General features: G+C 40.6%; 2 protein-coding genes across 2 annotated transcripts in view; both read right to left on the bottom strand.

Annotated features, from left to right (window-relative positions):
• The window catches only part of LOC133649568 (protein LRATD2-like), a 3,003-nt gene extending 1,746 nt beyond the window's left edge, over nt 1-1,257 (bottom strand). Inside the window, exons 1-2 of the mRNA XM_062046166.1 lie at nt 1,124-1,257; nt 1-977 (exon numbers count right to left, since the gene is read on the bottom strand). The exon at nt 1-977 is cut by the window's left edge and continues 1,746 nt beyond it. Of these exons, the coding sequence (XP_061902150.1) occupies nt 205-977; nt 1,124-1,214 (864 nt within the window). The 5' untranslated portion in view covers nt 1,215-1,257 and the 3' untranslated portion in view covers nt 1-204. The remainder of the gene's footprint in view (nt 978-1,123) is intronic.
• Nucleotides 1,258-7,153: 5,896 nt separating this feature from the next.
• LOC133650045 (protein FAM91A1-like) overlaps nt 7,154-19,323 on the bottom strand; it is a 32,044-nt gene continuing 19,874 nt past the window's right edge. The window contains exons 18-24 of the mRNA XM_062046821.1: nt 17,564-17,677; nt 17,419-17,491; nt 17,212-17,358; nt 12,641-12,724; nt 12,459-12,582; nt 11,198-11,267; nt 7,154-7,895 (exon numbers count right to left, since the gene is read on the bottom strand). Coding sequence (XP_061902805.1) covers nt 7,710-7,895; nt 11,198-11,267; nt 12,459-12,582; nt 12,641-12,724; nt 17,212-17,358; nt 17,419-17,491; nt 17,564-17,677 — 798 coding nt within the window. The 3' untranslated portion in view covers nt 7,154-7,709. The remainder of the gene's footprint in view (nt 7,896-11,197; nt 11,268-12,458; nt 12,583-12,640; nt 12,725-17,211; nt 17,359-17,418; nt 17,492-17,563; nt 17,678-19,323) is intronic.

Raw genomic sequence — 19,323 nt, 5'->3', positions numbered from 1 at the left:
CCAGTGTATGAGCGGTAATGTCGGTGTTTGATATCTGCGCATCATAGGTTGGTATCAATGTATCGGTATCAGTGTATGAGCGGTAATGTCGGTGTTTGATATCTGCGCATCATAGGTTGGTATCAATGTATCGGTACCAGTGTATGAGCGGTAATGTCGGTGTTTGATATCTGCGCATCATAGGTTGGTATCGATGTGTCGGTATCAGTGCGCTCCAGTCCGGCTACGGGCTCCGGTCTCGCGTCCGCCGCTCAGGTGCGCCTCCAGTTCCCGCAGCAGCGCGGTTCTTCCCAGCCGGTCTCCGCGTCTCTTCTCCATGATGACGTCCTCCAGGCTGTGGAAGTCCCGGGCCTGCGAGTGTTTGTCCCCCAGCAGGACGTGCAGGCTGTACGGCTGCCCGCCGACGCGCTGCTCGCCGTTCGCCTTCAACTCCCGGCGGCCGAAGCGACACCAAGCGGCGAAGCTCTCCGAGTTCCTCCAGGCGAGCTGCCGCTCCTTGACGCCCACCTGCTCCAGGGCGCTCAGCACCACCGCGTCCGGGCTGCGGGCTCTGAACTTGTACCAGTCGTTGACGACGCGGCACCGCCGCCCTCGGCTGGCGTCCGTCAGGAAGGAGCTCTTCACCTCGGCTCGGTGCAGATGAACCACCTGGAAGTCTCCCACGTACACGGCCCAGTGGGGGAACTGGCCGCCGGCCACGAACTCCACCAGGTCACCGGGGCGGCACTTGTTGAGCAGGTTCTCCGGGGAGTAAAGCTCCAGACTCGCAGACTTGCGGCTCTTGTCGAACAGACACTCGTCCAGCCGGTACACCGAGCACTCCACCTCCTCCCCGGGGCCACGCTGGCTGCTTCCCTCCGGCTCGTCGGCGTCCTCGTCGCCGGAGAAAACGTAAGAGACGCCGATGCGAGGACCCTCCTCTCGGTCCTCGCCGTGCGGATCCGCGGTGGGAACTTCTGCGTAACTTAGACGCGACGCTTGGTTCCCCATGCGGTCACAGGGCGGCAAACATCGGCGCAAAATGAACATTCATGTCGGATTAAGGCTGAATCAACAAGTGGACACAAACAGGGAGGAGCTTGAGAAAACTAACCCCGCCTTCCGTACTCCTCCTCCCGCTTACCTGAACGTTCCTCCCGCTGCTCCGAGGACCGCAAACAAACCCAACATTTGTCGGTAAAAACCCAACATTTGTCGGTTATAAAATCAAGCATTTGTCAGTAAAAAAAACCAAAACATTTGTTGGTAAAATTCCGTCCAGTCACGTCTTCCGTCAGACCGGCAGGCCGACAACAACGCTCAAGTTCCGGCTGTCAGGATCTCCAAGCACCGCCGCGCGACCTCCGTGAGGTTCTAGCAGTTTCCGAGCAGAGGTGCCCATCTCACTGCCTGCTTAAAAGGAGCTCTTAAACGTACTGTTTACACTTTCAAACGTGGCATTTTACGTCCGCTTTTGCGTTGTTTTACTGTATTTGTATCCAGTATTACTTCACTTGTATTGCTCAGTCACATTTTATACCGTTTTTAGTTGTTTTTTTCTCAAATGAATCACATTTCACATTGTTGACATTTTAAAAACAACATTATTGTTGAACAACAATAACTAAACAAACAGGCTAAACAATTTACTTGTCAACATAAAATAAGGGAAATGAAACACAAACTAAACCTGATAAAAAAAAATACAATGAAAAATAATTGATGCAATACAAATGAAAATATACAAATAACATTACAACAAACAGGGCTTATATAAATAAAAAATAAAAAAATACATTTATTTTTGCTGACATTTAAAAACTGGACTTTGAATGTTTTTTTTTTTAAATGTCAGTTATTATTTTTTTAAAAACAGCATCATAATTGTTAAAATAAAATAAAAACAAGTTTAATACTAAGGTTGCTTGGATCAAATTAAAAACGATCAAAAATGCTTGGTCCCACCCGGACGGCAGCAAAGGTGGGAACACGCCGCTCGACACAGACGTCGTAAGGCCGTCAAAACTCACTTCGTGCCTTCACACACAGCGAGGATATTTGGGAGCAAAAATAGGATCAATCTATTTGTGGCGACACGGGAGAAAGTTGCATTTTAAGTTTCACTTTTGCTTCTTGTTGCACATAACTGTGGTGCGTTCAAGGACTCTTGATTGGTTAGAAACTAGTAACCCCCAGCAGATGAAGTAATAATAATAATAATGACATAGTATTATTATGGAGATCATTATACAAAAACACAACAATTTTCTTCAATGACAAAAAATTATTCGCAAGCAAATAAAATAAACAAGTAAATAAAATAAATAAATAAATAAATTCTGCCTATAAAAAAAACAATTTTCTGGAAGTAAAAGAACAATTCCCAAGTTTTAAAAAAAAAATTCTGAAAGTAAGAAATTGATTCGGAAGGATACACAATTTTTGTAAAAATAAAACGATTCGCAAGTAAAAAAAAAAATTAAAAAAATCCTGCAATAAAAAAAACGATTTACAAGTATAACAACAATTTTCTGCAAATAAAAAAAAAGTATGTAAAAAATATAAAAACAATTTTCTTCAATTAAAAAAAAAAAGATTTGCAAGCAAATAAAATAAACAAGTAAATAAAATAAATACAAAGAGTTTTCTGCATATAAAAAAAAACGATTCAGAAGTATAAAAACATTTTATTGCAAGTTAAAAAAAAATATATTACATTTTTTTTTTCTTCAAGTTAAAACTTATGGCCGTAAGTGCAGTCACCACCTGCACTTACCTCTACAACCACAGGCTGAGTCAAAGCTACTGTTTCTTTCAGCTGACCACAACAGCAAGTACAAGTACATGCAGTACACACAACATAAGTACTCACATGCAGTACACACAACATAAGTACTCACATGCAGTACACACAACATAAGTACTCACATGCAGTACACACAACATAAGTACTCACACGCAGTACACACAACATAAGTACTCACACGCAGTACACACAACATAAGTACTCACACGCAGTACACACAACATAAGTACTCACACGCAGTACACACAACATAAGTACTCACACGCAGTACACACAACATAAGTACTCACACGCAGTACACACAACATAAGTACTCACACGCAGTACACACAACATAAGTACTCACACGCAGTACACACAACATAAGTACTCACACGCAGTACACACAACATAAGTACTCACACGCAGTACACACAACATAAGTACTCACACGCAGTACACACAACATAAGTACTCACACGCAGTACACACAACATAAGTACTCACACGCAGTACACACAACATAAGTACTCACACGCAGTACACACAACATAAGTACTCACACGCAGTACACACAACATAAGTACTCACATGCAGTACACACAACATAAGTACTCACACGCAGTACACACAACATAAGTACTCACACGCAGTACACACAACATAAGTACTCACACGCAGTACACACAACATAAGTACTCACACGCAGTACACACAACATAAGTACTCACACGCAGTACACACAACATAAGTACTCACACGCAGTACACACAACATAAGTACTCACACGCAGTACACACAACATAAGTACTCACACGCAGTACACACAACATATGTACTCACACGCAGTACACACAACATAAGTACTCACACGCAGTACACACAACATAAGTACTCACACGCAGTACACACAACATAAGTACTCACACGCAGTACACACAACATAAGTACTCACACGCAGTACACACAACATAAGTACTCACACGCAGTACACACAACATAAGTACTCACACGCAGTACACACAACATAAGTACTCACACGCAGTACACACAACATAAGTACTCACATGCAGTACACACAACATAAGTACTCACATGCAGTACACACAACATAAGTACTCACATGCAGTACACACAACGTAAGTACTCACATGCAGTACACACAACATAAGTACTCACATGCAGTACACACAACATAAGTACTCACACGCAGTACATACAACATTAGTACTCACATGCAGTACACACAACATACACACAACATAAGTACTCACATGCAGTACACACAACATAAGTACTCACATGCAGTACACACAACATAAGTACTCACACGCAGTACATACAACATAAGTACTCACATGCAGTACACACAACATACACACAACATAAGTACTCACATGCAGTACACACAACATAAGTACTCACATGCAGTACACACAACATAAGTACTCACATGCAGTACACACAACATAATAAGTACTCACATGCAGTACACACAACATAAGTACTCACATGCAGTACACACAACATAAGTACTCACATGCAGTACACACAACATAAGTATTCACATGCAGTACACACAACATAAGTACTCACATGCAGTACATACAACAAAAAGTACTCACATACAGTACATGAAAAAAAAGTACTCACATACAGTACATGAAACTAAAAGTACTCACATACAGTACATGAAACAAAAAGTACTCACATACAGTACATATAAGAAAAAGTACTCACATACAGTACATATAAGAAAAAGTACTCACATACAGTACATGAAACAAAAAGTACTCACATACAGTACATGAAACAAAAAGTACTCACATACAGTACATACAAGAAAAAGTACTCACATACAGTACATACAAGAAAAAGTACTCACATACAGTACATGAAACAAAAAGTACTCACATACAGTACATGAAACAAAAAGTACTCACATACAGTACATGAAACAAAAAGTACTCACATACAGTACATGAAACAAAAAGTACTCACATACAGTACATGAAACAAAAAGTACTCACATACAGTACATACAAGAAAAAGTACTCACATACAGTACATACAAGAAAAAGTACTCACATACAGTACATACAAGAAAAAGTACTCACATACAGTACATGAAACAAAAAGTACTCACATACAGTACATACAAGAAAAAGTACTCACATACAGTACATGAAACAAAAAGTACTCACATACAGTACATACAAGAAAAAGTACTCACATACAGTACATACAAGAAAAAGTACTCACATACAGTACATACAAGAAAAAGTACTCACATACAGTACATGAAACCAAAAGTACTCACATACAGTACATGAAGCCAAAAGTACTCACATACAGTACATACAAGAAAAAGTACTCACATACAGTACATGAAACAAAAAGTACTCACATACAGTACATACAAGAAAAAGTACTCACATACAGTACATGAAACAAAAAAGTACTCACATACAGTACATGAAACAAAAAGTACTCACATACAGTACATGAAACAAAAAAGTACTCACATACAGTACATACAAGAAAAAGTACTCACATACAGTACATGAAACAAAAAAGTACTCACATACAGTACATACAAGAAAAAGTACTCACATACAGTACATGAAACAAAAAAGTACTCACATACAGTACATGAAACAAAAAGTACTCACATACAGTACATACAAGAAAAAGTACTCACATACAGTACATGAAACAAAAAAGTACTCACATACAGTACATGAAACAAAAAGTACTCACATACAGTACATGAAACCAAAAGTACTCACATACAGTACATGAAGCCAAAAGTACTCACATACAGTACATACAAGAAAAAGTACTCACATACAGTACATGAAACCAAAAGTACTCACATACAGTACATGAAGCCAAAAGTACTCACATACAGTACATACAAGAAAAAGTACTCACATACAGTACATGAAACAAAAAGTACTCACATACAGTACATACAAGAAAAAGTACTCACATACAGTACATGAAACAAAAAAGTACTCACATACAGTACATGAAACAAAAAGTACTCACATACAGTACATGAAACAAAAAAGTACTCACATACAGTACATACAAGAAAAAGTACTCACATACAGTACATGAAACAAAAAAGTACTCACATACAGTACATACAAGAAAAAGTACTCACATACAGTACATGAAACAAAAAAGTACTCACATACAGTACATGAAACAAAAAGTACTCACATACAGTACATGAAACAAAAAGTACTCACATACAGTACATGAAACAAAAAGTACTCACATACAGTACATGAAACAAAAAGTACTCACATACAGTACATACAAGAAAAAGTACTCACATACAGTACATACAAGAAAAAGTACTCACATACAGTACATGAAACCAAAAGTACTCACATACAGTACATGAAGCCAAAAGTACTCACATACAGTACATACAAGAAAAAGTACTCACATACAGTACATGAAACAAAAAGTACTCACATACAGTACATACAAGAAAAAGTACTCACATACAGTACATGAAACAAAAAAGTACTCACATACAGTACATGAAACAAAAAGTACTCACATACAGTACATGAAACAAAAAAGTACTCACATACAGTACATACAAGAAAAAGTACTCACATACAGTACATGAAACAAAAAAGTACTCACATACAGTACATGAAACAAAAAGTACTCACATACAGTACATGAAACAAAAAGTACTCACATACAGTACATACAAGAAAAAGTACAGTATAAAAAGCGTTACATCATATTTTATTAAATATTAATTTACGAGGGGATAATCAAATGTGTTAACTTACAGGTTGAGCTTGTCCTGTCCAACATTTGACTCTTCTTCTTCTTCTTTGTTATTGTTGCTGGCAAATAAGAGTCACGTTACTCAGCAGCGCCACCTGTTGTTGTAGACTCAATGTTACTTTCATCTTTGACTCGCCAGGGGTTTGTACTTGAAGATGATTGTTGTTACAATCCTCTTTTTACTTGCCATTATGTCTTTTACTTGAAGATCATTCATTGTTGTATACTTGACAAACCTTTTTTTTTCTTGTGAATCTTTTTTTTTCATTGAATCATTTTTCATTTTTTTTCCTGGCAAATCGTTTCTTTAATGCGTTTTTTTTTTAAATTGCAGACATTTTTTTCAGTTTGTTTTTTTTTTACTTGTGAAACATTTTTTTCTTGCAAATAGTTTTTTTTTTTTTAAAGATAGAAATGAGTACTTTTTACTTGTGAAGTTGTTTTACTTGCAGAAATATGTTTTTTTCATTGCAAATCCATTTTTATGTGAAGAAAATGGTGTTGTTGTTTTTTTACTGGCAAATTGTTTTTTTTTTCGTGCAAATTGTTTCTTTAATTGAAGAAGATTGTTTTTTTTACGTTTGTGTTCCAAGAGATGTTGGACTTCAGAATAAAAGCCTCCTGTAAGGCGTGACATCTTTATTATTTCTCTGCAAGAATGAGAAGATGAGCGATGGGTGGACTTGACTACTACAAAGAAGTGCTAACACTTTGGCAAAGACGACAGCTTGTGGGCGGGGCTTCATACAGGAAGGACCGCGTCCTTTTTGCTGATAAAACATTGAAACTAGTGAATAAACGTCTACATGGAGGCTCCATTCTTTGCAGGCCTATGGGGGCTCTTATTGTGAAGGGACAGGTGTTACAGAGTCGTCATGCTGGAACCTTCTTTTCCCTTCTAGCGGCGAGTGAAAGAAAAGTGTGGAAAGAAGTGTGCTTTGGAGGAGGAGAAGAAGAAGGATGACATCATGCAATCATCTCACCAGACGACACAGGTGGTCCCAGAACATCAAAGGAAGAGGAGGGTCTCCTACGTGCTGGCCTGACGCTGCACAAAATGAAAGGAATGGAGGGTCTCCTACGTGCCGGAATGGAGGGTCTCCTACGTGCCGGAATGGAGGGTCTCCTACGTGCTGGCCTGACGCTGCAGCGCCGACATGTCCAGTGGGGGAGGGGCCCGCCCACTCCACTCCCGCAGCTGCCCGTCCTTGTACAGCAGGTTGAGGGCGGGCAGCGGCACGCCCGACTCGGCGGGGGGTCGGCTGAGGGGGTCGGTCACGCCGCTGTCGGGGTCGCAGGGGGCGGCGCCGTCCTGACGACACAGGAAGTCACATCACTTCCTGCTTCCTTCAAATCTCTTACACACTTTAAATCATGTTGATGACATCATTAAATGTCGTCAACATGATTTAATGATGTCATCATCAACATGATTTATTGATGTCATCATCAACATGATTTATTGATGTCATCATCAACATGATTTAATGATGTCATCATCAACATGATTAAATGATGTCATCATCAACATGATTTAATATCATCAACATGATTTAATGATGTCATCAACATGATTTAATGATGTCATCATCAACATGATTTATTGATGTCATCATCAACATGATTTAATGATGTCATCATCAACATGATTTAATGTCATCAACATGATTTATTGATGTCATCAACATGATTTAATGATGTCATCATCAACATGATTTATTGATGTCATCATCAACATGATTTAATGTCATCAACATGATTTAATGATGCCATCAACATGATTTAATGATGTCATCATCAACATGATTTATTGATGTCATCATCTACATGATTTAATGTCATCAACATGATTTAATGATGTCATCAACATGATTTAATGATGTCATCATCAACATGATTTAATGTCTTCAACATGATTTAATGATGTCATCATCAACATGATTTATTGATGTCATCATCAACATGATTTAATGTCATCAACATGATTTAATGATGTCATCAACATGATTTAATTATGTCATCATCAACATGATTTAATGTCATCAACATGATTTAATGATGCTATAAACATGATTTAATGTCATCAACATGATTTATTGATGTCATCATCTACATGATTTAATGTCATCAACATGATTTAATGATGTCATCAACATGATTTAATGATGTCATCATCAACATAATTTAATGTCATCAACATGATTTAATGATGCCATCAACATGATTTAATGATGTCATCAACATGAATTAATGATGTCATCATCAACATGATCTAATGTCATCAACATGATTTAATGATGTCATCAACATGATTTAATGATGTCATCATCAATCAATCAATCAATGTTTATTTATATAGCCCTAAATCACAAGTGTCTCAAAACATGATTTAATGATGTCATCATCAACATGATTTAATGATGTCATCATGATTTAATGATGTAATCATCAACATGAATTAATGATGACATCAACAACATGATTTAATGATGTCATCAACATGATTTAATGTCATCAACATGATTTAATGTCATCAACATGATTTAATGTCATCAATATGATTTAATGATGTTATCAACATGATTTAATTATGTCATCATCAACATGATTTAATGATGTCAACATAATTTAATGATGTCATCAACAACACGATTTAATGATGTCATCAACTTGATTTAATGATGTCATCATCAACATGATTTAATGATGTCCACATGATTTAACGATGTTATCAACATGATTTAATTATGTCATCATGATTTAATGATGTAATCATCAACATGATTTAATGATGTCATCATGATTTAATGATGTAATAATCAACATGAGTTAATGACGTCATCAACATGATTTTAATGTCGTCATCAACATGATTTAATGTCATCAACATGATTTAATGATGTCATCAACATGATTTAATGACGTCATCAACATGATTTAATGATGTCATCAACATGATTTAATGACATCATCAACATGATTTAATGACGTCATCAACATGATTTTAATGATGTCATCATCAACATGATTTATGATGTCATCAACATGATTTAATGACGTCATCAACATGATTTAATGACGTCATCAACATGATTTAATGACGTCATCAACATGATTTTAATGATGTCATCATCACCATGATTTAATGATGTCATCAACATTATTTAATGATGTCATCAACATGATTTACCACAAAGTACAGACTAGAAGCCGCTACCTTTTTCCTACGCTTTGAACCCTGCGGCTTATAAAAGAGTGCGGCTAATTTATGGCTTTCTTTTTTTGTTTAGTGTTGAATAGTTTTCATTAAACACGTGACACTGAGTAGGTGTGTTATGGTTTGTGCTACGGTGAACATGTACTTCCTGTTTTAATGCCTGAAAACCGGAAGTAAAACCATCAATAGCGTTTCTACTCGTATGGATGCTTCGTTCATCACTCCAAGCAACGTTTGTAAGTTTTACAATATAACTAAAACTATTCTTACTTACTAAAGTGTTTTCATGCATATTTCTACCTGCTATCGTCAAGTCATCAAGCGTTGTTAGCGTTAGCTAATATGCTAACACATTTACGAGGGTCTGTGTTAGTATTATTACATTTTTTTTTAACTTGCGAAAAAAATGTCTTGCAAATTAATTTTCCATTAAAGAAATTTGTTTCTTTTTACCCGTGAAGTTTGTTTACTTGAAGAAAATAGTTTTTACCTTGCAAATGTTGTTTTTTTATATGCAGAAAAGTTTTTTTAACTTACAAATATTTTGTTTCTTGCAAATTGTTTCTTTAATTGAAGAAAATTGCTTTTTTTAGTTGCAAGTGGTTTTTTTTTAATTGCATAAATACATTTTTTTAAGTTGCGAAACATTTTTTTTGCAAATTGTTTTTTTAAATGATAGAAAATTATCTATTTTACTTGTGAAGTTTTTTTTCCTTGAAGAAAATTGGGGTTTCTTTTACTTGCAAATTGTTTTTTTAATTGAAGAACATCTTTATTTTTTTAACTTGCGAAAAAAGAATTCTTGCAAATAGTTTTTTTAATAAAATACATTTGTGTTTTTTTTAAATGTGAAGTTGTTTTACTCGCAGAAATATGTTTTTTCCTTGCAAATCTTTTTTTTTTAACCTTAAGAAAAAAAATTTACTGGCAAATTTTGTTTTCTTGTGAATTGTTTCTTGAATTGAAGAACATTGTTTTTTACTTGCAAGTCTTTTTTTTTCTGTGTTAGTATTATTAACTTACAATAACATTCTTTTTCTTTTGTTTCACTTTCACAAATTCACCGAAAGGTCAACGTGGAGTTATTGAGTCTGTTTAGCTGATTGGACAGCTAGCTTGCGCAGTTACTGGGTCCATGACCGTTTTACTGCCCTGTTACAGACACCGTTTGGAAACGATTAAGGTATGTAAATGAACATTTACATAATATTTCTGTGTAAACAAGTCATTTCACAAGGTATACATATCTCTTCTTGGTCCAGTTCTGTGTTTGTTCATGCTTGGAGGTTTGGTCGCACACGTCAAAAACACACACAGGGATGGGTGTGAAGTGGTTACTATGGCAACACCTGGGACAGGTGTCAATATTGGCAGAGAGAAGAAGAAAGGTGTTTTACCTGGAAGGTCTGAACAAAGCTCAGCACGTTGAGGGACAGTTTCCTGCTGGAGTGAAGCAGCTCTTGGAGGCTGAGGAACAACAACAAGTCAGTCACATGATGACGCCAACAAGTCAGTCACATGATGACGCCAACAAGTCAGTCACATGATGACGCCAACAAGTCAGTCACATGATGGCGCCAACAAGTCAGTGACATGATGGCGCCAACAAGTCAGTGACATGATGGCGCCAACAAGTCAGTGACATGATGGCGCCAACAAGTCAGTCACATGAAGTCAGTCACATGATGACGCCAACAAGTCAGTCACATGATGCCAACAAGTCAGTCACATGAAGTCAGTCACATGATGCCAACAAATCAGTCACATGATGCCAACAAGTCAGTCACATGATGGTGATAACAAGCCAGTCACATGATGCCAACAAGTCAGTGACATGATGGCGCCAACAAGTCAGTCACATGAAGTCAGTCACATGTTGCCAACAAGTCAGTCACCGGATGCCAAAAAGTCAGTGACATGATGACGCCAACAAGTCAGTCACATGATGGCGCCAACAAGTCAATGACATGATGGCGCAACAAGTCAGTCACATGATGGCACTAACAAGTAAGTGACACAATGCCAACAAGTCAGTCACATGATGACGCCAACAAGTCAGTCACATGATGACGCCAAAAAGTCAGTCACATGATGACGCCAACAAGTCAGTCACATGATGGCACTAACAAGTAAGTCACATGATGCCAACAAGTCGGTCACATGATGACGCCAACAAGTCAGTCACATGATGGCGCCAACAAGTCAGTGACATGATGCCAACAAGTCAGTGACATGATGCCTACAAGTCAGTGACATGATGACGCCAACAAGTCAGTGACGTGATGCCAACAACTCAGTGACATGATGCCAACAAGTCAGTGACATGATGCCAACAAGTCAGTGACATGATGCCAACAACTCAGTGACATGATGCCAACAACTCAGTGACATGATGCCAACAAGTCAGTGACATGATGCCAACAAGTCAGTGACATGATGCCAACAAGTCAGTGACATGATGGCGCCAACAAGTCAGTGACATGATGCCAACAAGTCAGTGACATGATGGCGCCAACAAGTCAGTGACATGATGGCGCCAACAAGTCAGTCACATGATGATGTCAACAAGTCAGTAACATGATGCCAACAAGTCAGTCACATGAAGTCAGTCACATGATGCCAACAAATCAGTCACATGATGACCAATGAGTGTCTGACCTGTCGCTGCAGCACAGCTTGTGGGCGGCGACCTTGCTGCAGACTCTGCGGTTGAGTTCGGAGCTGAAGAGCGGCACACCAAAGCAGAGCTCCAAGGGCACCCACTGCTCTTCACACGACAGACCTGCAGAGCAGCCATTGAGCAAGGCAGTGTTGCAGATGGAGGACACAAGACCACCTACTGTCACTCTGACCATCTTCTGTCACCAACTCAAAGGATTCTGTGCTGCCGTTGGTGTCCACGCCTCCTCCCAGGTGTGTGTCACCTGACCACACAGGTACACACATCAACTCATCTCATCTTCATGACTCACCTTCTTTATCAATCATCTTCATTCTTGATCATATCATTATGGGCCTGCTGCAATGCAAGCAGCCCATAATATTAATGCTCATACATCAACTTTTATTCTTATAGTTCCGCACGTTTCTCTTCTGCTTATTAATACAAGACCAACCGGCCAAGGAACCCCCACATATGTTATAGCAGGTGTGTCGACCAAGGAACCCCCACATATGTTATAGCAGGTGTGTCGACCAAGGAACCCCCACTTATGTTATAGCAGGTGTGTCGACCAAGGAACCCCCACATATGTTATAGCAGGTGTGTCGACCAAGGAACCCCCACTTATGTTATAGCAGGTGTGTCGACCAAGGAACCCCCACATATGTTATAGCAGGTGTGTCGACCAAGGAACCCCCACATATGTTATAGCAGGTGTGTCGACCAAGGAACCCCCACATATGTTATAGTAGGTGTGTCGACCAAGGAACCCCCAAATATGTTATAGCAGGTGTGTCGACCAAGGAACCCCCACTTATGTTATAGCAGGTGTGTCGACCAAGGAACCCCCACATATGTTATAGCAGGTGTGTCGACCAAGGAACCCCCACATATGTTATAGCAGGTGTGTCGACCAAGGAACCCCCACATATGTTATAGCAGGTGTGTCGACCAAGGAACCCCCACATATGTTATAGCAGGTGTGTCGACCAAGGAACCCCCACATATGTTATAGCAGGTGTGTCGACCAAGGAACCCCCACTTATGTTATAGCAGGTGTGTCGACCAAGGAACCCCCACATATGTTATAGCAGGTGTGTCGACCAAGGAACCCCCACTTATGTTATAGCAGGTGTGTCGACCAAGGAACCCCCACATATGTTATAGCAGGTGTGTCGACCAAGGAACCCCCACATATGTTATAGCAGGTGTGTCGACCAAGGAACCCCCACTTATGTTATAGCAGGTGTGTCGACCAAGGAACCCCCAGATATGTTATAGCAGGTGTGTCGACCAAGGAACCCCCACATATGTTATAGCAGGTGTGTCGACCAAGGAACCCCCACATATGTTATCGCAGGTGTGTCGACCAAGGAACCCCCACATATGTTATAGCAGGTGTGTCGGCCAAGGAACCCCCACTTATGTTATAGCAGGTGTGTCGACCAAGGAACCCCCACTTATGTTATAGCAGGTGTGTCGACCAAGGAACCCCCACTTATGTTATAGCAGGTGTGTCAACCAAGGAACCCCCACATATGTTATAGCAGGTGTGTCGACCAAGGAACCCCCACTTATGTTATAGCAGGTGTGTCGACCAAGGAACCCCCACATATGTTATAGCAGGTGTGTCGACCAAGGAACCCCCACTTATGTTATAGCAGGTGTGTCGACCAAGGAACCCCCACATATGTTATCGCAGGTGTGTCGACCAAGGAACCCCCACATATGTTATAGCAGGTGTGTCGACCAAGGAACCCCCACATATGTTATAGCAGGTGTGTCGACCAAGGAACCCCCCCATATGTTATAGCAGGTGTGTCCACCAAGGAACCCCCACATATGTTATAGCAGGTGTGTCCACCAAGGAACCCCCACATATGTTATAGCAGGTGTGTCGACCAAGGAACCCCCACTTATGTTATAGCAGGTGTGTCGACCAAGGAACCCCCACATATGTTATAGCAGGTGTGTCGACCAAGGAACCCCCACTTATGTTATAACAGGTGTGTCGACCAAGGAACCCCCACACATGTTATAGCAGGTGTGTCGACCAAGGAACCCCCACTTATGTTATAGCAGGTGTGTCGACCAAGGAACCTCCACATATGTTATAGCAGGTGTGTCGACCAAGGAACCCCCACATATGTTATAGCAGGTGTGTCGGCCAAGGAACCCCCACATATGTTATAGCAGGTGTGTAGACCAAGGAACCCCCGCATATGTTATAGCAGGTGTGTCGACCAAAGAACCCCCGCATATGTTATAGCAGGTGTGTAGACCAAGGAACCCCCACATATGTTATAGCAGGTGTGTCGACCAAGGAACCCCCACATATGTTATAGCAGGTGTGTCGACCAAGGAACCCCCCCATATGTTATAGCAGGTGTGTCCACCAAGGAACCCCCACATATGTTATAGCAGGTGTGTCCACCAAGGAACCCCCACATATGTTATAGCAGGTGTGTCGACCAAGGAACCCCCACTTATGTTATAGCAGGTGTGTCGACCAAGGAACCCCCACATATGTTATAGCAGGTGTGTCGACCAAGGAACCCCCACTTATGTTATAACAGGTGTGTCGACCAAGGAACCCCCACACATGTTATAGCAGGTGTGTCGACCAAGGAACCCCCACTTATGTTATAGCAGGTGTGTCGACCAAGGAACCTCCACATATGTTATAGCAGGTGTGTCGACCAAGGAACCCCCACATATGTTATAGCAGGTGTGTCGGCCAAGGAACCCCCACATATGTTATAGCAGGTGTGTAGACCAAGGAACCCCCGCATATGTTATAGCAGGTGTGTCGACCAAAGAACCCCCGCATATGTTATAGCAGGTGTGTAGACCAAGGAACCCCCACATATGTTATAGCAGGTGTGTCGACCAAGGAACCCCCACATATGTTATAGCAGGTGTGTCGACCAAAGAACCCCCGCATATGTTATAGCAGGTGTGTAGACCAAGGAACCCCCACATATGTTATAGCAGGTGTGTCGACCAAGGAACCCCCACATATGTTATAGCAGGTGTGTCGACCAAGGAACCCCCACATATGTTATAGCAGGTGTGTCGATCAAGGAACCCCCACATATGTTATAGCAGGTGTGTCGGCCAAGGAACCCCCACTTATGTTATAGCTGGTGTGTCGACCAAGGAACCCCCACATATGTTATAGCAGGTGTGTCGACCAAGGAACCCCCACTTATGTTATAGCAGGTGTGTCGACCAAGGAACCCCCACATATGTTATAGCAGAACCCTTTGCAGCACTAACTCTTCCGGGACGCTACAAAATACACCCCCCGCTACCACCAAACTTCCCCCCCACACACACACACCTTGTAGCGTCCCGGAAGAGTTAGTGCTGCATAGGATTCTGGGTATTTGTTCTGTTGTGTTTATGTTGTGTTACGTGCGGATGTTCTCCCGAAATGTGTTTGTCATTCTTGTTTGGTGTGGATTTACAGTGTGGCGTATATTTCTAACAGTGTTAAAGTTTTTTTATTCGGCTACCCTCTTTGTAACCTGTATCGCTGTTGATCAAGTACGCGTTGCATTCAATTGTGTGTGTGTGCAGAAGTCGCACATATTAAGTAACTGGGCCAGCACTTGTTGGACTGGATGAAAAGCAGACATGCGATTTTCGGGAGGGGCACGGAAGTTTGGAAGACTCTGGGAGGGTTGGCAAGTATTAGAATTAGCTGTGAATGTGGTGTTACCGCGGCACCGCCGCAATATATAATCGGCGGGCCAGCTCTAGTGTTAATTTGATATCGCCTCAAGGGCCTAGTGGAATTACCAAATTTGGCCCGCGGGCCAGAGTTTGACACCCATGCCCTAGAGTCATATAACTTGGTATGTGACACTTGTTAGCATGCTAGCATACTAGCATTAACATGCTAACTTTTTTGCCAAGGTTACGTTTTTTCCCCCAATTAGACAGCCAGTCATACAACTTGATATGTGACACATGCTAACTGATAGCATGCTAACGTTAGCTTGTTGGCATGCCAAAATCAGCGCGATCATTTTTTTGAGCCAGTTTTGCAACCGTTTACCCCAGAGTAATATAACTCGGTACGTGACACTTGTTAACCGTTAGCATGCCAACGATAGCATGCTAGCACGCTAACTTAAGCGTGATAACTTTTCCATTTAATTTTACGCTTTTTTTGTCTACTTCCGCAGCCATACACTTTACAGCCGTGTTACTTGAAATGTGAGACATGCTAACTGCTAGCAAGCCATCGTTAGCACACATGCTAAATGTTAGCATTTTAATGTGCGCGTGCTAACATTTTAGGCTCCCTCTTATCCTTTATAAGTAATATTTATCACTCATTTTTTATTATCCATCAATAATGTTCATTCCTAATCTTGATTCTTTAAGAAGGCGTGTTACCTGTGCACTCCCCAGGCTGCACACTAACTCCTCTACTACCTGTGCACTCCCCGGGCTGCACACTGACTCCTCTACTACCTGTGCACTCGCCAGGCTGCACACTGACTCCTCTACCTGTGCACTCCCCAGGCTGCACACTAACTCCTCTACTACCTGTGCACTCCCCAGGCTGCACACTGACTCCTCTACTACCTGTGCACTCCCCAGGCTGCACACTGACTCCTCTACCTGTGCACTCCCTGGGCTGCACACTAACTCCTCTACTACCTGTGCACTCCCCAGGCTGCACACTGACTCCTCTACTACCTGTGCACTCCCCAGGCTGCACACTGACTCCTCTACCTGTGCACTCCAAGGTGTCGCTGGGCCTGCGGCGGTGCCTGTTGTTGCAGTTGAGCATGGTGACGTAGCCACACTGGTGGTCCAGGTCCACGTGCTCCCTGAGCGTGCGCAGAGCTTTGTGCACCGCCATGTTGGAGTAGGAGAAGTCTGCACACAGAGGAGGAGTCAGCGGGTGCAGCAGAGAGGAGAAGAAGGGGTGTGGCTGACCTCCCGTCAGCTCCTCCTGGTCAAAGGGGAAGGGGACGTGGAGCGTCTCTCCGTGGCCGTGCACGCCATGACCCTGGGGGCGTGACACAGGCGTGAGGACGGGAACAGGAACAGGAAGAAGAAGAAGAAGAAGAAGAAGAAGAACCTGGATGAGCACAGCAGAGTGCGTGAGAGCGTCGTTGAGCATGGTCAGCACGTTGGACGTGGGCACCACTCCAGGGTCGTGACCCCAGGACGTGATCAACAACCTGTCGTACACCTGAGGGAAGAAAGTCAGCCTTTTTTTCATCTGCCATTAACTTCCCAGCATGCTTTGCTCATGTTGCTGTCGGCTCAGCAAGGAAGGCCTGTGACACTGACATGTGACTTAGTCATGTGACTTGGTCATGTGACACTGACATGTGACTTAGTCACCAACATGAGGTGCAGTATAAGGTGCTGGATGAGAGTACGGAATGAGATGCAGAATAAGGTACAAAATAAAGTGCAGAATGAGAGTACACAATAAGGTGTAGAATAAGGTGTACAGTAAGGTGTAGAATAAGGTGTAGAATAAGGTGTAGAGTAAGGTGTAGAGTAAGGTGTAGAATAAGGTGTTGAATAAGATGTAGAGTAAGGTGTAGAGTAAGGTGTAGAATAAGGTGTAGAGTAAGGTGTAGAATAAGGTGTAGAGTAAGGTGTAGAATAAGATGTAGAGTAAGGTGTAGAGTAAGGTGTAGAGTAAGGTGTAGAGTAAGGTGTAGAATAAGGTGTAGAGTAAGGTGTAGAATAAGGTGTAGAGTAAGGTGTAGAGTAAGGTGTAGAGTAAGGAGTATAATAAGGTGTAGAGTAAGGTGTAGAATAAGGTGTAGAATAAGGTGTAGAGTAAGGTGTAGAATAAGGTGTAGAATAAGGTGTAGAGTAAGGTGTAGAATAAGGTGTAGAATAAGGTGTAGAGTAAGGAGTATAATAAGGTGTAGAATAAGGTGTAGAGTAAGGTGTATAATAAGGTGTAGAGTAAGGAGTATAATAAGGTGTAGAATAAGGTGTAGAGTAAGGTGTATAATAAGGTGTAGAGTAAGGAGTATAATAAGGTGTAGAATAAGGTGTAGAGTAAGGTGTATAATAAGGTGTAGAGTAAGGTGTAGAGCAGGGGTCACCAACCTTTTTGAAAGCAAGAGCTACTTCTTGGGTACTGATTAATGCGAAGGGCTACCAGTTTGATACACACTTCAATAAATTGCCAGAAATAGCCAATTTGCTCAATTTACCTTTAACTCTATGTTATTATTAATAATTAATGATATTTACACTTAATTGAACGGTTTAAAAGAGGAGAAAACACGAAAAAAAATGACAATATAATTTTGAAACATAGTTTATCTTCAATTTTAAAATTCAAAATTCAACCGAAAAAAAGAGGAGGAAAAACTAGCTAATTCGAATCTTTTTGAAAAAATAAAAAAAAGAATTTATGGAACATCATTAGTAATTTTTCCTGACCAAGATTAATTTTGGAATTTTGATGACATGTTTTAAATAGGTTAAAATCCAATCTACACTTTGTTAGAATATATAACAAATTGGACCAAGCTATATTTCTAACAAAGACAAATCATTATTTCTTCTAGATTTTCCAGAACAAAAATTTTAAAAGGAATTCAAAAAACTTTGAAATAAGATTTAAGTTTGATTCTACAGATTTTCTAGATTTGCCAGAATTTTTTTTTTGAATTTTAATCATAATAAGTTTGAAGAAATATTTCACAAATATTCTTCGTCGAAAAAACAGAAGCTAAAATGAAGAATTAAATTAAATTGTATTTATTATTCTTTACAATAAAATAAATACATTTACTTGAACATTGATTTAAATTGTCAGGAAAGAAGAGGAAGGAATTTAAAAGGTAAAAAGGTATATGTGTT

The sequence above is a fragment of the Entelurus aequoreus genome, linkage group LG05 (assembly GCF_033978785.1).
Source record: "Entelurus aequoreus isolate RoL-2023_Sb linkage group LG05, RoL_Eaeq_v1.1, whole genome shotgun sequence".
Classification (NCBI taxonomy): Eukaryota; Metazoa; Chordata; class Actinopteri; order Syngnathiformes; family Syngnathidae; genus Entelurus; species Entelurus aequoreus.
The sequence above is the reverse complement of the archived record's forward strand: the minus strand, read 5'-3'. Positions and strand labels throughout refer to the sequence as shown.